The following is a 20,598-nucleotide window of genomic DNA, read 5'->3' as shown; positions in this document are numbered from 1 at the left end:
CGCTCCGCGGCATGTGGGATCTTCCGGACCGGGGCACGAACCCGTGTCTCCTGCATCGGCAGGGGGACTCTCAACCACTGTGCCACCAGGGAAGCCCTTCTTTTCCTTTTTAAGTTGACTACTACTTTATTAGTTTGAATTGAACCGTTGATTTTAGTAGTAGCTGTACTTGTATAAATAGAAAGTGAGATGTGTATGAATTAGTATTGACAATAACAGTCTATACATTCATAGAGAATTCTGTACATAAACCTGTAATGCGTTTGTGTTTACCTAAATAATAATAGGAGCTAATGTTTGTGCTATTACTAATTTACCTGGGCTATCGCATTTAATACCCATATCATTTGCAGAAGTAACCCCTCTGTAGTATTAGATTCTAATCCAAGGCCAGCAATCATTTTACCCTGCTCTAGCAGCATGAAGTTTTCTTTCAAGATATTCCCAATTACAGGACTCTATTGTTTAATAAAATTAATTATACTTCTCCTGTATGATTCCTTCTAGGACTGAGGTCAAATGCAAGAATTAGCAAAAAGAAATCAGTGGGTGGAAATTCACAGACTCCACCTCCCATCCTCCACCCCACACACAGTTATCTGGAATAGGTTGTGCAAAAGAGAAGAATTGATGTGCCACTCTTCTGCAAAGAGACCCAGAAATTAGTAAATTATTATCTAGGAATTACATTTTCACTGTTAAATACATTGAATTGGCCTGTGTATCTGCTGCATGACAAAATTGTTACTTCAAAACCGACATTTCAAAAACTACACTAATTATCTCACCCTAAACTCTTCCTGACCTGTAGCCACTGTTAAAACAAGCTTTAAGGGTCAAGGTTACCTGACTCCACTTTCTTAATTTTTTCTCACACCTATCCCAATTATTCTCACCATAACCTCTAAGAGCATGAAGGTTATTTTTTTTAATTGTGGTAAAATACTCATAAAATTCTCATCGTAACCACTTGAAACTGTGCAGTTCAGTGGTGCTAAGTACATTCACTCTGTTGTGCAACCAATATCCAGAACTCTTTTCATCTTGCAAAACTGAAACTCTTACATGCGTTAAACAACTCCCCATTTCCACCGCCCCTCAGTCCCTAGCAACCATCATTCAACTTTCTATCTCTGTGAATTTGACTACTATAGGTACCTCATATAAGTGGAATCATACACTGTTTGTCTTCTTGTCACTGACTTATTCCCTTAGCATAATGTCTTCACAATTGCAGTGTGTGCCAGAATTCTTCTTTTTAAGGCTGAATAATATTCCATTGTATGTACATTTTATTTATCCATTCATCTGTTGACTGGGTTGCTTCCACCTTTTGGCCATAGTGAATAATGTTGCTATGAACATGGAGGTACAAATTTCTCTTTGAGACCCTGCTTTCAATTCTTGTGTGTATATACCCAGAACTGGAATTGCTGGGTTATTTGATAATTCTATTTTTAATTTTTTGAGGTACTGCCATACTGTTTTCCACAGTGGTTGCATCGTTTTACATTTCCACCAGCAGTGCACAAGGTTTCCATTTTCTCCACGTCCTCACCAACACTTTTTTTTTTTTTTTTTGATAATAGCCATTCTAAGAAGTATGAGGTGGTATTTCATGGTTTTGATGTGCATTTCCCCAGGGCCTAGTGAAGCTGAGCGTCTTTCCATGTGCTTCTTGACCATTTGTATAACTTCTTGGGACAGATGTCCATTCAAGTACATTGTCCAGTTAAAAAATTGGGTTGTGTTTTGTTATTGAGTTTTAGTTCTTTCTTTCTTGGCGGCTCCACAGGCTTGTAGGATCTTAGCTCCCCATCCAGGGATTGAACCTGGGCCCCTGCAGTGAAAGCTCTGAGTTCTAACCTCTGGACCGCCAGGGAATTCCCATTTTAGTTTTTATATATTCTGGATATTAGCCCCTTATCAGATATATGACTTACAAATATTTTCTCTCATTCTGTAGGTTGCCTTTTCACTGCTGACTGGGTACAGAAAGGTCAGGCTTTTTTTTTTTTTTTTTTCATTTCTAACTTCTACAATTGTCTAACTGCTCTCTTCCATTCCTCATCTCCCGAATTCATTTCTTTCAAAACCTGCTCTCTTCTCTGGCTCTCCTGTATCTGAAGATGGTACCATTCTTTGGCAGCAGGGTCAAACATGGAAACCATTTACCTCCTCAGCCCTTGTTAGTGTCAAATTAGTGAACAACTTCTATTTACCTTCACTCTATGTATAAATCTAGTCACTACTCATTGCGTATCGAATAAGCCAGGTACTTTACAAACATTGTTATTTAATGCATCCACAATGCTGTGAGGTCAAGGGGAAAATTAAAGCACAGGGATTAAAGAAGTTACCCAAGAATACAGAGTTTAAATGACTAAAGCAGGATTTAAACTCATTGACCTGAGCCTGAGTTGATCTTGCAATCTGTTGCTCTGGGAACTCCCCACGGTGAGGGGCTAAGGGAAAGCGACGTTCCCTTCTAACAGCGAAACCTTCTCACTCCCCTTCGCTGCTCTCCCGCCGCAGGGCCTGTCCTCCGTGGCGTTCTTCCGCCCGTTTCTGGGGCAGAAGGGCCGGCGGAGCCGGCCTTACTTCCGGTGAGGAAGGGAAAGGCAGGAGCGCCACCGGAAGCGAGGAAGGTGCTGTGTAATCACCCAGCAAGCTGAGGTTCTTGGATCTCCTAAAATGCCGGATTACCTCGGTGCAGATCAGCGGAAAACCAAAGAAGAGGAGAAAGAAGACAAGCCCATCCGAGGTCAGTTGACGTAGGCAGGAGCTCCGGGCCGGGGCAGGACCATCGTGGCCCGGGGTCCGGGATGGGGGGGTTGGATTCCTGCTCGGCGCTCTGTCGCTTTTGTGCCGCTAGCGATTTGAGTCTGGTGCTGCAGACGGGTTGACCGGCCTGTCCTCTCCGTCTCCCCTCTACCAGCCCCGCGTCCTGTGTTCATCTCTTGCTGATCGAAATTTTTATTCACATTCAGCTGTCAGGTCTTGAAGGAGTCACGCGCCCCGCTTGGCCTTGCAGGCCTTGGAAAGTTCCCCGCGTGGCGGTGCTTGGTCGCCTGGACCCTCTTTGCTGTCCCTCCTCCCCATCAAATGACAGCTTGCTGTTACCACTGTATAGCCAGGATCCTGAGACGTAATTTTCTTTTTTAAAAAACATTCCTTTGACTAGATAATTCATTCACATGATTCAAAACACGAAAGCGGAAAAGATAAATGGAAAAGTGTCTCATCCTTGACCCCGGCCACCTCTTATCCACGGAGGCAACTGATGTTGCCGTTTTGCCTCATCTTTCTAGGCATTTTCTGTGTACATTCAAGCAAGTTTGTTTGTATATTCCTTTTTCTTTTTACATAAATGTAACATGCTGTATATCTTGCTTTTTAAAAAATTTTAATGATGTAAGTTCGTATCATTATGTAGAGTCAGTGTGGTCTGTATAGTATCCCAAATGATTGGGTGTTCAGTAATAAGCATTATTGATGGACATTATACGAATGAATAACCTTGTTAATATAACTCTTTACTACATGCACAAACACAAGCTGTAGGGTAAATTTTAGAAATGAAGTTGTAATTTTTATAGACACTGCTGGGTTACTCTCCTTAGAGACTATACCACTTGACCCTTTCCCCGCAGCACGTTCGTTCATGATTTCTTCCCAGTAGCCCCTTTTGTAAAAGCCTCATCTTTATGCTGTTTTCTTTTGTTCCTTATAGGCTATTTTAACACATTCTTATGGTGGATTTTTGTTGTCTTTCCTTCCTAAACAACTTCAACCTCTCCTAGCACCCTTTCTTCTTAATATCCACCCACCCCTCAGAGAAGGAGCATTTCCTCTCCACTTTCATCTCACTCTTTTCCCTTGAAAGAGGTACTCAGTCACCTAGTGTAAAATTTAGTCACAGAGATGTAACATTTCATCTGGGTATTTCTCTGGGTAAGTTATAATTCTATAAATATATTAACAAATGTATGCCTTGGATACAGTCATGACTAATGTGTGTAGCATTTTTCTGCGCTTCTTCATCCATGTCTTACTTGATCTTTAGAGCAACACTGAGGCTAACAATTTTCCAGGTGAGAAGACTGATGCTCACAGAACTTAAATGGTTTTTCCAAGGTTACTTAGCAAATGCATGATGTTGCTGGGACTAGTGCTCAGGTCGTTTTGAATCTCAAAGTCTGTTCTTTGGGCTCCATGTTCTTGTTATGTCATATCACTTTGAAGCTATGTTATGTACTTTTTAAAATCTGCCTTCACCCAGTTAGATAAAAGTTCCTTGAGTCCAGGAACTATTTGATGGTTGTGTTTATATCATTACAACTTTTCACAGTTTTTCTCACTCAATGCAATCTGAATTGAACAGAAAAGAATTGTAAGCTCTAGCTTCTTTTGTTTGAATTCATATATTATCTCTTTTCTTGTAGCTCTGGATGAGGGGGATATTGCCTTGCTGAAAACTTATGTAAGTCCTTTCAATGTCTACAAAATATAGATGTTTTGTGTTGAAATAAGGACTCTTGTTGATATTGGCCTTCCAGAATAGTTGGAAGAGACTGTCCAGCTGTTTAATCTTCACTGATAAAAAGTTATCTACCTACAGTTTCTATTTAGAATAGATCAAAGAGTAAATACTCAGTGTGTCTAAGCTTATACATTGTCTCTGTACTATTTGTAATTAAAGTGCGGTACTATATTGAAAGATATTTGAAATAATTTATTATATTTAGAAATATTTACTATATTTAAAATGTATAAAAATGAATTAGATCTGAAATGGTAAGTTTTAATGCATAGAAATGGACTTGAATTTTAGATAATTTTAGTCATGATTTTCATTTGTTACCTTGCATAATGGTTTGCTGCCTGTTTAGGGGAATATATTGGTTCAGGAATAGTTCTGAAAATGATAGATTCCCTCTCTCTACTCTCATTTCACAAGCTTTAGGACAATAATAGCTATTACAAGTGTAACTGTTAAAAGTTTTTATTTATAGTTTAATACATTGTTGGTATCCTGATATTCTAATTAAACTGACTTTAACTCCTAGGGTCAGAGCACTTACTCTAGGCAAATCAAACAGGTTGAAGATGACATTCAACAACTTCTCAAGAAAATTAATGAGCTCACGGGTATGTATATTTTTTATTTCTGTTTCCCCTCTTTATGGGTAATGGTTTGATTATATCAAAGGAGCTGAAATACCAATGTCACTCTTCCATGAATCACAGATTTAAAAAAATTATTATCCTTCCTATCTGTTAAGAAATTGGATCTCATTTAATAATCTGTTTTCATTACCTTTTACAAGAAAGTTTAATGCTTAAGCAATTAAGAAACATCATCCTTTAAGCAAGTATTGTTTCTGTTGGTCAAAGCCAAGTTCAGTTGACTATAATAAACAAGTCAGAATTTCTTCTTGAATAAAAATATGATCTCACATGGTACTGCTTGAAGTAAGCGGGCTATGGCCTAGTAGTCGGCAACTTTTCTTTTTGGGAACTTGAGTGGTGAAATTTTATATTGATAGTATTTGACTTGCACAAAAAAATGTCAGATATGACATCACATCACATTTTTGGCCTGTGACTACTTTAGGGCCATGGTTTTCAACTGATGTCATCCCCCTAGGACATTCGGCAGCATCTAAACTCATTCTTGATTCTCCCAACCTAAGGGGGAGGTGGTGCTAGTGATTAGTGGCTAGAGGCCGGGGACGCTCCTAACCATCCTGGAATGCACAGGATGCCCCCCACAGCAAATTATTCAGTCCAGAATGGTAGTGGTGCTGGGGTGAGAAAGCTTGCGTTACAGTCCAGTGAATTTTGTAATCTTTCTTTACGTAGGTATTAAAGAGTCTGACACTGGCCTGGCCCCACCAGCACTCTGGGATTTGGCTGCGGATAAGCAAACACTCCAGAGTGAACAGCCTTTGCAGGTTGCGAGGTACGCATAGTGCTCTGTGGAAATTTATTTTTATCTGTACTTTCAGGTACTTTTTCAAGCCTTGGGTATAATGTAATAGTTCGTAAAGAATTTTTATGCCATATTCCAAGTAAATGCAGCTTTCTCCAAAAGTATCTGGGGTTAAAACTTTATACTTTAAACAATTATTTAAGAAATAGGTGAAGACGTAATCATATAAAAGATTCAAATGATACAGGAAGATACAGAGCAAAATATGAAAACCTTCCTTCCCATCTAACTACTGAAAATAATTTGGTCCTCTTAATCCTCCAGTGCATCTTCACGTATATATTTACATACAAAGAAACATCCTGTTTTCTTTTTAGATATAACTACATATTTTAGAAATCTTTCATTGTCTTTGTTATAGATGTACCTTTTTTCTTTAGATATATTTTTGGCTGCGCTGGGTCTTCATTGCTGTGTGCGGGCTTTCTCTAGTTGTGAGTGGGAGCTACTCTTCAATGCAGCACGTGGGCTTCTCACTGCGGTGGCTTCTCTTGTTGCGGAGCACGGGCTCTAGGCGCACGGGCTTCAGTAGTTGCAGCACATGGGCTTCAGTAGTTGTGAAACGCGGGCTTTAGAGCGCAGGCTCAGTAGTTGTGGCACACGGGCTTAGCTGCTCCTAAGCATGTGGGACCGTCCCGGACCAGGGCTTAAACCCGTGTCCCCTGCATTGGCAGGTGGATTCTTAACCACTGCGCCACCAGGGAAGGCCAGATGTACCTTTTTTATTTCTTGTTTCTCTTGTTTTTTAAAAATTACATAATATTCTATAGGTGTTGGGTTGTTTGCAATTTCTGTTATGATAACAGTGCTGGACTGAACACGCATGTTAAATATTTCTCTACATATGTGCATACATTTCTATAGTATAGCTTACTAGAAGTGGAATTATGGGGACAGAGGCATTTACCATTTTGAAAATGTATGAAAAAAAGTGGTTTGGCCAGTCTACATTCTTACCCAAAGGTTTTGAGGGAAATGCGTATTTACCTGATCAATGTAAGACATCTGATTATTGATTTTTAAACTTTTGCCATTTGGGCAAAAAAATTAAAAAAAAAACCAATTCACTTTAATTTGTGTCATGCTGATTAGTAGTATGATAGCTACTTCTTATACTTATTAAACATTTGTATATTTTTGACCATTCATGTTTTGTTCCATTGGATTGTTTCTTGTTAATTTTTAAGAATGCTTCATATATTGTACATATTAATCTTTTCTTAAATATGTTACAAATATTTTTTCTCAGTCTCTCACTTGACTTTTAACTTCTCAGTACTTTTTGTCGTACTGTTTTAACTTTTTAGGAGGTAAATATATTAGCTTTTTCATTATACCTTTTGGGTTTTAATGTTGCTTAGAAAGGCCTCGCCCAGTCCAAGATTATAAACATGTTCTCCTGTGTTTTATTCTAATTATTGAAAGTTTTGTTTCAATTTTGCCTCTTTAATACAGTTACAGGTTATTTTTCTTTCATCTTATCCTCCGTTCCTTTTTCTGTCTTTCCATGCTTTCATTTATTTGCTTTTTAGTTTTATCATGGTTTTAAAGAGTTAAATAGTTCTATGACAACAGTTTCTCCTAATTCCTCTTTACTAGAAGCACCTATTTTCAAAACTTTTAGGTGGTTATTTTGGTTTCTGCCTTTCTATTTCTAATGGATAGAGTCAAGTTTTGTATATTGTAGATCACTTCTTGATGTTTTAGTTTCAGGTGGTGTTTATTGGTTTTCCCACCATGAAAGATGAGGATTTTGTTTTGCTTTGTTTCCTCTACCTTCATCCCAAAGACATGTCCTTCTCATCCTTATGGCCTCATAATGTAATTATATTAAAATTTTGGTTAGATCCGTATTTAGGGTTTTCATAATTATGGCTAAGTAAACCCTATTCACAAAGAGCCATTAGTAAACTGTAATTACTTTTCCTTTCTTCTACCACTTTTTGTTTTCCTTGCCCTAACTGTCTCGTTTTTTCATTTGCCTTGTTGTCTATGTATATTACTAACTCAACCCCCCGCCCCGCCCCCGGTTTTTCGCGATCATCAGTTATTCTTCAGATGCCTTAGGTCCGTCAGGTTTTCTCACATGTACCTCAGGTGCATCAGCTGCATCAGATATTCTCTCAGGTTCATCTTCCTGAGCAAGCCTTTCCCAGCACTTTCTGACCTGCTTCAGTCTGGACTGGTTGCCTGAACGCCTGCTGAATCACGAGCATCCTGTGACTTCTTACCCTGGAGGTTCCCTTTGACTCTCTCCTGTTGCTCGTGTATCACGAGTTTCTCTTTCTGATTTAATTACACCCTCACTAGGTGGCCTGTATTCTCTGGTAGCTTCCTGAAAGGGTCATTTGGGAGGTACCATATGAGACCACATATGTCTGGAAATATCTTGGCTGATAGAAAATTCTTCTCCTTCAGAATTTTGAAGGCATCGTTACATTGTCCTCTGCCTCCCGGTGGTGTTAGTCTGAAGCCATTCCGATTCCCAGTCCTACGTATGTGACCTTTTCTTCCTCCGAAAGTTGCAGGCTCTTCCCTCGTTCCCAGTGTTCTGAAATTCCATGGCTTCGTGCCTTGGTGTTGGTGTGTTTTCAGCAGTGGTGCTGCGCTCTCATGTCCTTCAGTGTGCACATTTTCTTGAAGCTATTTATTTGTAAATAGTTTCTTTCCATTTTCTTGGTCCTCTGTTCTGGACTTGTGTTACAGGAATATTGGACCTCCTGGAAATGCTAATCTTTCTCTCCTTCTTTTCTCATTTTGTTTTTTTGTTCTACTTTTTTGTTAGATTTTCTTAACTTTGAGTCTATGTGTTGATTTTTTTCCCTCTCACTTAAGTTTTTAATTTCCAAGAGCTTTTCTTTCTTTCAGTGTATATGTTGTGTTGTCCTGTTCTCATATCATGGTTGTAATATGCTGTGAACGTCTAAGGAAGTTAAGGATAACTGGAAGGTTTCTGTTTCCTCTAAGATGCTTTTTTCCTCTTTGCTTGCTTGGTGTCTGTCTTTTATGTTAGATGTCTGGTAATCTTACTTTGTGCTTTTGTTTAGTGGGAGACCAAAAAGCTGATAGAAGCTCTAGATTCAATAGTGAGGCATGTCTATCTCAGGCTTCACTGTAACTTATACAGTTGAATGTTTAGTTGGGGAGCCTTCAGGGTCAGTGTCTTTAGATCTTTCATTTGGATGGTCACTCTTCCCAGAGAAGTTGTCTTCAGTCTCACGTTGTCTCCAATCTCCAATATTTTGGAAGAACAGTGGAGATAGAGGGCTAGGGAATGTCAGTGGCAGGTTCACTTATGTTTAATCACCCTTCCCCTCTCACCTCCACACTCTCATTTTCAGTGAAGTTACCACCACCCTACCCCTTGCCCCAGCATTTCTTGACACTTTGTTTTTTACTCTCCAGAATATTTTCATCACCTCCAAAAGAAACCCCGTACCTATTAACTGTCCCTGTTCCCCTCTCTCACTGGCCCCTGGCAACCACTCATCTACTTCCTGTCTCTATGGATTTGCCTATCCTGGACATTTCATATAAATGTAATCATACAAGGCATGACCTTTTTCTGGCTTCTTTAGCTTAGCGTAGTGTTTTAAGCTTCATTCATGTTGTAGCTTGTATCAGAACATCTTTTTTTTTTTTTAATAGCCTAATTATATTCCAGTCTAATTTCTCTCTTCGTTGATACTCTCTGGTGAGACATTGTTCTCACACCTCCCATTAATTCTTTAGACATGGTTTCCTTTGGTTTTTAAAAAAAATATTTATGACATTGATGAAAGTTTTTGTTTAGTAAGACCAATGTCTAGGCTTTCTCAAGGACAGTTTCTATGGACTTTTTTCCCTATGTATGGGCCATATTTTATTTCTTTTTGTGTCTCATAATTTTTTGATAGAAACTGGACATTTTAAATAACGTCAGTTCTGGAACTCAGATTTCCCCTATCCCCAGGGTTTGTTACTGTTGCTGTTCCTTGCTGTTTTTTCTTTGAAGTTTTTTTGGTCAGCCTCGTTAGCCCCAACTGGTAAATGCCACCTCAGACAGTTGATGTTAAACAGTTGCCACCGATTATTTCCAGTAAATGTCCTGTGGGCAGGGGGTGTGTAGACAGCGAGCTCTGAGTCCGGTCAAATAAAAGCAAGTCCTGAGAATGGAGCTTTTCAGCTAGCTGCCCGACAGGTCAAATAGTTCTCTGGGGTTGGGCTTTTGGGGAGCTCCAGTTCTTTGTCCCTGCCTTCCCCCAGGAAGGCTGCTTGTCTTCACATCTATCACGGCTGTGAGGCCGTTGGCTTTCAAGTCTTGTGCAGAGCTGGGGAGAGGGCTATGGGATGAAGGCGAATTTAAACGCAAAATGCTCGCTGTTCTTACCAGGATTCAGCCCTTTTCTTTTTTTTTGAATAAACATTCTTTGGATTGTTACAGACCTATAGTTTTAGTTCTGAAAATGTTGATTTTCAATGTTTTTGCCAGTGTTCTCTTTGCTTTTAAGGATGAGCAGGTTTTCAAAGGTCCTTATTTAACGTTCTGCAAGTTGAGGTCCCTGTATATATACTTTTTCAGCTGAGAATTTAAAAAATCCCTATCTGTGCAACACTGTTGGCAGGGTCTGTCAGATAAAGTAGTGATAGATACTTTCTATATATAAAATTCTACTTCCCTGGTAGACCTTTTCCAATAACAGAAAATGGAATCCTGTCCACAATTTATGCTGCAAGGACAAAGAATTCTTTACCTTACTCTTAGCTCTACCTATATGCACACGCCAGAGACTATTTTGTATTTCCCTGTATTTGTTGCTACAGCTTATGATATAAGCTCTTTCCAATATGAGTTCTGTTTTTTGTTTTTGGGTTTCTTCTGTAGGAAGATAGTATAGAAAGTAGGCAGTAGACTACCTTCTACTGTGATGTATGTGGGGTTTCAGATTCGCCTTCACCACAACCCACAGGAAAAGAATATATTTAAGTTAAAAACAGCAACAGTAATAATGGATTTGAAGTATAAACTCAGGAAAGAATAAACATATTTATTACTTGACGTAAGACAAGATGACTGTCTTTTTATAGGAAAAATAAAAAGGAGAATACCTGAAGATATAGAGGAGTATTACTAATAAAGCCATATAGTTATGAAAATCAAGAAAGAACTTTTTTTTTGTAGTTGAGCATTTGTTTTTGTTTTTTTATACAGCAGGTTCTTATTAGTTATCTATTTTATACATATTAGTATATATATGTCAATCCCAATCCCCCAATTCATCACACCACCATTCCGCCTCCCCGCCACTTTTCCCCCTTGGTAAAGAGAACTTCCTAATGATGAAATATTTGGGTTTAATTTTCCAGGGGAATGTATCTTTTGAAATTTTTATGGCTTGGCTAAAGTTGAGCAGACCCTTGGGATTGAGCATATTCTGTAGAGAAGGATCCTTAACAGTGGCCCAGTTTCTGCAGTTCTAGTTTACACCTGCTTATTCGTGTACTGCATACCCAGGGGAGAATCTAGTTACTTGAATTCATTATTAGTGGTTCAGGTTCCTTACTCTAATCAAGCCTTTTGCCATGTTAGATGCACAAAGATAATCAATGCTGATTCGGAGGACCCGAAGTACATCATCAATGTGAAGCAGTTTGCCAAGTTTGTGGTGGATCTCAGTGATCAGGTTGCACCTACTGACATTGAAGAAGGGATGAGAGTTGGGTAAGATTTCTATTTGCAGTAAATACTCGTCTTTCATTGAAGATGCCATGTCACATTCACACCCTTGGGTTGCTTTTGAATGGGTGAACTGGGCGCCACGGAATACCGGGGTAACCTAGGAGAGGGCTGCAGTTGGACAGCCTTGCTGCTGCTGCATCTGTTTCCTGACCTCCCCACCCCCACTTGGCCTTTTATGGCCTCAAATGTCATGATCAAACTAAGTACAGAATTGTAGAGTTGAGTTTGCCAGTCTATTTAAGGTAACATGGTGTAGGTGGAGGAAGCACTTGCTCTAGGATGGTTATGAGGATTAAGTGAGTTAATGTAAATAATGTATATAGAACACATGATAATTCACTCAGTAAATTTTTTGAATGTATTGGTGAGGCTCTTTTTTACCTCCTTAGTGTGGACAGAAATAAGTATCAGATTCACATTCCACTGCCTCCTAAGATTGACCCAACAGTTACCATGATGCAGGTAAGAAACCACGAGAGGGAAAAGGAATGGCATGACTAATTGCATCCATCTCAAAAAAACGTTGAAACTTTTTAACTAATAAAATATTAATATGTGGGTATGTATTGAAGAGTTGCCAAAATTTTTAAAACAATTTTTCAGATGAGAAAGTCTTTATCGGTCTTTATTTTATAGTTTGTCTCTCACTTAGTGTCATAATAAGTAATATAGCAAGTGGGTCTAGGACACTGGGCAGTGTATTCCATTTTTATTAAAATTCTTACTTGCTATAAATCTGATTTTTCTTTTAGGGTATTGGGTCTGCTCTACTGGATAGAACAATTGGATTAGTATGCAAAAGCATGTGGCTCTATGTCGTACATTTTCATCCCTCTCTTAGGTGGAGGAAAAACCTGATGTTACATATAGTGATGTGGGTGGCTGTAAAGAACAGATTGAGAAACTTCGAGAAGTAGTTGAAACCCCACTACTTCATGTAAGTGGTTGAGTCTGTTGCCTTTTAAATTTCTTTGTACAAAGATGTGAGAGCCTTTTATGTACTGTGCACTAAAATTATGCCTATATATTAGTTTTAAAATTTTATGTTTTCCTAAATGAAAATTTTTGATGGGGTAGAGGGTAAAGGTGTGGAGAACTGGTAAGTTCCATAAGAGAAAGTAAACAGATTGAGTCGTCAAGCCTATTCAAAAAAAGAAGAATCTGCTATTTAGAGTGACAAGGGAGGTTGAGGTGTAACCTTTAGAATAGGTTGTTGTAGAAGAAACAATGTGTTTTAATGCTATCAAGAAGAAATGGGCTTTAATTGAATCAAATTAAGCCTGGGAGGATAATGGAAAAAACTAGAATATTAGATATGAGATAATACTTTTGTTCTTTAAACACTAATTTTTTAAAATTAGGGGAAAAAAATGTCTTATTAACCCTGGATAATAGAAATACCTTTAAAAGCCATTCAGCCTTGTGTATTAATGAGTCTAGTTTAGATCTTATGTCTTATAAGTAAAATTCTTATTTAGATTAAGTATATAAATTGTGGACTGAATAATTTTGGTTTAAATATATTGATGTAGAAGTAGTCTTGTTTTTATTATAGAGAATTGATAAGTGTAAAAATCGTGTCTCCATCACAGCCAGAGAGGTTTGTTAACCTTGGCATTGAGCCTCCTAAGGGTGTGCTGCTCTTTGGTCCACCGGGTACAGGCAAGACACTCTGTGCTCGGGCAGTTGCTAATAGGACCGATGCTTGCTTCATTCGAGTTATTGGATCTGAACTTGTGCAGAAGTACGTCGGTGAGGTAAAGTAAATTGATAATAATCAAAGAATATGTAGCTCTATGAAAGATTTATAAAGCATAGATGAAATTAAAATGGGAATTCCACATTGAAGATTGAGACCTGAAATTTTTTGATTGATGGATTGTAATTAGTAGGTCAGAAGCCCAGAAGCCACCAGCATTCCCGCGCGGTCATTTGGAAATAAACTGCTGAACATTTTTAATCAGTATGCTCCCTACTCAGAAGGGTGACATTTTCTACACATTTGGTTTGTAAGATCAATAACCCAGTAATGCCCAGTGAATGCATTCGAAAGCGTATTCACTTCAGGGGCAGTGTTTTATGTTGTTCTGAGAAAGAGAACAGAGATTGTCTATGTGTATGTGCGTGGGTGTATGTACACACATGTATGTACACACACACACGTTTTTTTCATTAGAGAGTAAGTCTAGGGCTTACTTTATGGCCTGCTTACTTTATGGCCTCAAATGTAATCTTGAAACATTAATGATTAGTATACTTACAATGAGAATTAGAAAAAGGATCTGCATGAGTTGAGATACACTTTTATTCCGTTATCAAAACTTACAAATCAAATTCATTGATTAGAAATGCCAAGTGATGGATCAAATGCTTTTATTTCCTCAAGTTTTATTGATTGAAATGGTGCCTTTATTTAATCGTGTTAATTTGACCTCTTCAGGTCTTAAAGTTATTGGCTATTTAATAGGTACAGAATCATGAAATTACTAATATTGTTTTAAAGCTAATAAGATTAATTTGACGGAATAGGTAACAAACTTCAGTCTTTCTGAAAAAGCTTTAGGTAATAATGGTTGAGAATACTGTTAGGAATATTAAAAAGTTTGAAGTATAACTTATTATATTTTAAAAGATTTTAAAACCAACTCTGAATTAACACTTTTTTTCATCAGGGGGCTCGAATGGTTCGAGAGCTCTTTGAAATGGCCAGAACAAAGAAAGCCTGCCTTATCTTCTTTGATGAAATTGATGCTATTGGAGGTATGAATGGTATCTCAGAGAGCTTTACAACTGGGTTTCACGAGAATTCTGTAGTAGTATGTGTAAAGTTCCCCTGATACATTAATCTTGTACAGAATTTTAAATTCCAACTCTTTTATGAGCTTTAGCACATCAGAGTCACGGATCTAATAAACTTTAGGGCCACACCATAAAGGAAAGATGAAGCATTATATATATAGCATTGGGATTTCTCAAAGTCTTTATCTTTGAACTTTCCCAGTTTCTTTCCTAGGGCACATATTTTCACTTTAGCAACTCCTAACTTGGGATACAGCTTCACTTAATCGGATCAGAAAGCACTGGGGCATAATTTAATTGGTGGTAGTTTTTCATAAAGTGTACATAAAATAACATTATTGGCTTCATAGATTTGATGAAATACAGTATTAGCTGTGCAATCTAGACAAGTTATTTTAACTACTTCTGAGCCCCAGTTTGCTCCTCTTATAAAAGAAATGATAATTCCAGCCTTGTTTATTTCATGGGTTTTTGAGAGGTTTGAAGTCAGTCATAAATGTGATTGACTTTGAAAACTGTATACTGTTCTATAGGCCTTGGCTATTGTTACAGTCTATAAGAGTAATAGTTCCTATTAGCTGCAGATACCAGATAGTTGTTATTTAATGAACTCAGTGACAAAAAAAAGTCTTAAAAAATATAGTGGATGCTGTAACACTGTTTGGGGACTGTGGTAAGGATACCTAAAGTCTTGCTTTTAGACTGGATGGATGGTGTGGGCTTTGGACATTCTGTAGGTAGTGTTCAAGGGCCATAATTTGACCACAGTCTGTAGATGCCATGTTGTGACCCTGAAGTCATTTTTGTAGTATCATTGGAATAAGACTTATGATGTCAGGATGCTCTGAAACTGTGGCTTCCAAAACGGATTTTGTATAAAACAGTATTAGGGTGAAGGAAGAAAATACTGGTACTTTCCTTCATATTTAATTTTAATCTCATTTTTAAAATTTCTATTTTTTGTGTTTTATAATGTACATAATGCATTAATACAACAGTATGTATTTATACAATTTTAAAATGAAAAAATGTATATGGAGGCCTCTTCTTGTGCTATTTTGGTTGAAATGAAGAAGAGTATCGACATTAACCTAGAGTATTCTAATATATCCAAATCAGTGTGATAGTAAGCTATTACAGTTCTACTGTATTATGGATTTAGCCATAGTTTTAAGGACAGTTTTGAGAAATTTAGAAGAGTATGGCATTTTCTTACATATACTCAAATACCACTATAGTGCTAATTTTGCATGTATTCTTTTGCCTAGTCCAGGTGTATACTGTGTTGAATGGAGGTGTTCTTCAGTGACTTCAACCAAAATCCTTAAAGAGGATTTAAAAAAATACTTTAAAGGAACCTATGTTAAATCAACGTATGATGAGTCCTTTTCTCGTTAGTTTTGTGTAAATCAGGCTGTTCTTACAGGATTTGCTTAAAACTGAGAGGTTCCCTTGGGCTGGAGGGTGTGATCTGAGCTGAGATTTACTGAGCAGAGTGCTGCTCTGAGTAGATGTGAAGAGTGTCTTTCCTCCTGTCTTCTCAGGGGCTCGTTTTGATGATGGTGCTGGAGGTGACAATGAAGTGCAGAGGACCATGTTGGAACTGATCAATCAGCTGGATGGGTTTGATCCTCGAGGCAACATTAAGGTTCTGATGGCCACAAACAGACCTGACACTCTGGACCCCGCGCTGATGAGGCCCGGGAGACTGGACAGGAAGATTGAGTTTAGCTTACCTGATCTAGAGGTGGGAACATCATTTCACGGTAGAAAAGGGATTCTTGAAATTTTTTCTTCCTGTGCCGTTTTCCAGTTTAATATTTGTCAATTCCCCTATTTTTAGGGCCGGACTCACATTTTTAAGATTCATGCCCGTTCAATGAGTGTTGAAAGAGATATCAGATTTGAACTGTTAGCACGACTGTGTCCAAATAGCACTGGTAGGTAGCAAGGTCTTGCTTCTATTTGCTGGTGTGTCTATTTGGGCTGCTTTAATTAAGCCTGTTATTTTCTTTTTGTTTGAAAGGTGCTGAGATCAGAAGCGTCTGCACAGAAGCTGGTATGTTTGCCATCCGAGCACGGCGAAAAATTGCTACTGAGAAGGATTTCTTGGAAGCTGTAAATAAGGTCATCAAGTCCTATGCCAAATTCAGTGCTACTCCGCGCTATATGACATACAACTGAGCCCTGGAGGTGTTCGTGAAAACACTTTTCATTGGAATCCTAACCTTATACAGACTTCTTAATAACCATTTCACACACAAAATAAGTGGTTTTCAAAATTGTATGCTCTTTTTTCAGATGTCGTTTCTCTGTGGTACAATAAAGGGTGATATCTAATGCCATTAGGCAGAAAAGCTGTTTTTTGACTTGCTACCATTTTTAAAGGTTCCAAATTGTGAAGTGCTTGCTTTGACCACATATGTTCTAGGCATATGCTGGTTGAGTGCTGTACATACATTATCTCATTTTATCTTCCCATCTGCCCAGTGACGTGGATTTAACAGATGCAGAATTTTCCTACCTCGTTTCCTTGTAGCAGAGCTGGGATTCAAGTCCAAGTTTGACAGCTCCATCGCCGATGTCCCCATCCATTATGCTCTTCTGCCCTCATCACAATGGCCCATCCAGGCATATGATCACATGTGTTTCGACAGGTTTTTTCCTACAACGTTGAATAAAGCAGCTTTGGCTAAACTATGTTTAAAGTGTAGGAAGCATCTGATGTAATGTGTTTTGCTTTGCCATTTGAGTTGATTTCAAATTAATCAAGAAGAATTGTTGATTTTAATGACTAGCGAAGTAGTAAAGCAAAAAGAAAAACATACACATATAATAATCTCATTTAGAAAATCCGGAATTGGCTTTATATAGAAAAGTACTTATTTTCATTTTATAAATTAATGGTTTAATGGTTTATTAAACCATTATAATTTAATGGTTTAAAATTTCAGTAAAGCTCCCGTTAGACTTCGGGTCTATAGTGAGGTACTTCTAAAATAAAAGTTTTTATTACAATCTTAAACAAAGCTCTTTAAAATGATTTCTTGTACAGCCACCACCAAATTCCCTCCCCTCTTCCACAATTACCCCTTCCAGGCCCCTGCCAAACACTGAGACCCAAACACAATGAAGAATATTTTTATTGTAGTTCAGTATTCACAAGTAGTGCAAAATAGTGAGAGACGGATACATTTTAACTCACAAAAGAAAAAGTTGACAACATAGAAAATGCTGTGTTGCACTGAAATATTTAAAATATGAAAGTTTTAAAGCAGAATAAAGCTGTTCACTCAAAATCCAACCAACATCCTTTCTTTCTCTTCATTTTTGTGAACCTGATGAGAAAATTTTTTTTCTAATCCTGCCCTAGTCTTTCATGAGGTATGAAAGCGAACCATTTCCAGGTTATGCTGATAAGTGAATGACTAAAGATGTGTTTTTGTGCTGTTTTGATCAATGTAATAAGCATTTAGAACACACTCCTTCAAGTCTTACCACTTGTTCATATTGCCACATACATCAGATGCACCAACGTGAGACAACTCAAGTTGGTTATGTGGTGCTCACTCAGGCCTAACGTGTCACAGGCTGTGAATAATCTTGACATCTCAGTTTCATGATGAAAATCTAACTGGCCACACATCAAATCAATGCACAATGAATTATCTGAAAAATCTGGGTGTTTCTACCCAGGCATATGTATGCAGATAGCATCAATGCTATCTAGATTAGCATGTTTGTACCCCATTTAAAAAGAAAATATACACATTCACTGGTAACTGCCTCCACCTAAAATATGTATGTGTGCATAAACACGTGTATATGTGTGTGTACAGACATACATGTTTACACATATTAGCGTGCTGATAAATCAATACAAAGGGTTTATGACTTCAGAAAAATACTGTAGCGATCCTTTAAAAAAAACTTTTAAAAAACATTTTAAAAATGTGATTAGATTTATAAAATTTAATTTTCACAAAGCTCAGGTTCATCTGTTACATAAAGCTGAAATGCTATATACCAGTACAATGAAAACCCTGGTAAGCCTTTTTTAAAGGCAAAGTGGGTTTTTGAGATGCTCAAACTTGTTTAAATCCAAGTCAGTAAGCAGGCAGGTTACCTGGTGCAGTCCTGGCTTTTGAATGTTTTGCTGCTGGGATTTGAGGGGTTTCAAAACCACCGCACACATTTTGGTTAGCTATATGTTTGGAGAATTAGATAACACTTTTATCAGTCCTCAAACCAACTTTTATCAGCACTCAATCCATGTTATCAAGAATCTACACACTGAATCCTAAAAGCATTGCTGAAAAAAAGAACCAAAAGCATTTCTGCACTCACTAAAGCACACAGGCTCATACCAAGGAACTTGTGTTTGATTTTAGAATTTGAATTAATTAAAGGGGCAGACATAATAAAGTCGTCTTCACCACATACACTTCCTTCCCTCAGCCCCACACAAGGGTACCCCCTCGCCCCCCACTCCCCAAACAGGACAACACACCCACCCACTCTGGGGCAGATTCTCTGGGTTTGCTACCCTCTCCACACACTGGAGGGCAGTCTCATTTTCTCAACATGTACCTTGGGAGGCAGACACCTCCTTTCTCTGTTAAACAGGTAAGGATACAGGATCAAACCACATGGATATTTTAGATGTTACCTGAAAACTACAAAATGCTTCTCCCAGAGCCTGCAGAGGATTCATACCCTTCACTGTTTCTCTGAGTCCCACTGCAGATGAGATTGGCATTGGGATCCCTCTCAGCTGCCGTATGATTGTACAGTCAGCGTCTATGACCTGAATGAGGAATTTCCTGGGCCCTGGTTCAAAACTGTTTGCAAACATATTCTATCCGGTCATGAGACACAGAACAACCATGGTCATGTTGCACAGGATTTGAGAAAGACAACATCACTATATGGGGCCTTCCTGGAAATAGGGCTTTCCCATATTTCCATAAAATAAGCCTAGTCTAGTCCCTATATCCATCAGTGTGGATTATGCCCTTTTGGATAGGGCAGTTAAGAATCTGAATTTGAACCAGGGCTGAAAAACATAGAAAGGTATATACTAGCAGATTTTAAGGTCCGGAAAGAAGGAGGTAGAGACAAAACTTGATTGTAAGTAAAAGAATTCAGGAAATTTCCCACCGTATGAAATGACTCTAAGTAAAACATTCCAAAATATTTACATATAGATAGAATACATTTTGAAATACATTCTTATGATATCAGAGGCATGCCAAAACAAAAACATATTACCCCTAAGACTTAAATGCTTTTTATGTACATGGTAGAATTCTATTCAAAATAGGTTAAAAATTAAAGGACAGAAAAGTTAAATACAAATTTGTAAGCTACAGACAAGTACTTTTTTTGTATACTGCTTTCAATCTATCAATAACCAGGACTTGAATATCTGCTGTGTGTAAAGCATTTATTGAAGACTGGTGCTAAAGATTATGCAATAAAATATTTTATAATATTGTTTAAAATCCTTAAGTTCTACTTTAATGGCTGAAACGATACAAGCCCTTTTATAAAAGTTTCTAGTACAAGCTGAGGTCCTATAACTACATGCTCTTTCAGAAGGCAGTCTGTATCAGAATGCAGATGTATCTGATGATTGCAAAGGAAATAACTGACTGCAAATCTAATTTCACTCTAGATCTAGATAAAGTATTGATTAGAAAGGGGCGGGGGTCTATTCTGAATTAAATTAGTAAAGTCACTGAGAAACTTGATAAGACTTAAAGCAAACAAGCCATAGGGTTTGGTTTGGACTAGACCCATGCTAACCTACTTCTTTCCTGATGCACTTTTCCCCTGGAAGTGTTTTCTTCATGAAAACTAAAACAAGGAGTCAATAAGGAAACATGTAAAACAAAAACAAAAACAACTATTAGCAGGAAATCTTAGCAGATGAGGCTTTAGGCAGGTTGGCTAATACTTGTGCTGTGATTTGGAGTGAGCAGGTGGTTAGAATTACAGGAGCAGGAACTTCTGATGACAAACTGGCTTAAAGGTCTCCCTACTCCTTTCGAACAACTGTAGAGAAAATGCTTCAAACAGCATT

General features: G+C 37.9%; 1 protein-coding gene across 2 annotated transcripts; it reads left to right on the top strand.

Moving 5' to 3' along the window:
* Positions 1-1,951: 1,951 nt before the first annotated feature.
* PSMC2 (proteasome 26S subunit, ATPase 2) lies at positions 1,952-17,213 on the top strand (the record flags this gene model as incomplete). Of its 2 annotated transcripts, XM_082846923.1 has the most annotated exons (12): positions 2,602-2,764; positions 4,446-4,483; positions 5,070-5,151; positions 5,866-5,965; positions 11,565-11,696; positions 12,104-12,176; positions 12,556-12,651; positions 13,307-13,471; positions 14,387-14,474; positions 16,058-16,260; positions 16,357-16,453; positions 16,540-17,213. In XM_082846923.1, exons 1-12 carry the CDS (start codon positions 2,695-2,697, stop codon positions 16,695-16,697), a joined length of 1,302 nt encoding a protein of 433 aa, XP_082703049.1. In that variant the 5' UTR covers positions 2,602-2,694. The 2 variants fall into 2 exon arrangements, with proteins under 2 accessions (XP_082703050.1, XP_082703049.1); XM_082846924.1 differs by lacking the exons at positions 12,104-12,176; positions 12,556-12,651; positions 13,307-13,471; ... (2 more) ...; positions 16,357-16,453; positions 16,540-17,213 and adding an exon at positions 1,952-1,999 and having other exon boundaries at positions 2,536-2,764; positions 11,565-11,700.
* Positions 17,214-20,598: the final 3,385 nt, after the last annotated feature.

This window comes from Leucopleurus acutus (assembly GCF_964270905.1).
Source record: "Leucopleurus acutus genome assembly, chromosome: 9".
NCBI lineage: Eukaryota > Metazoa > Chordata > Mammalia > Artiodactyla > Delphinidae > Leucopleurus > Leucopleurus acutus.
Note: the sequence above shows the minus strand (reverse complement) of the source record. Positions and strands in the feature narration are given on the sequence as shown.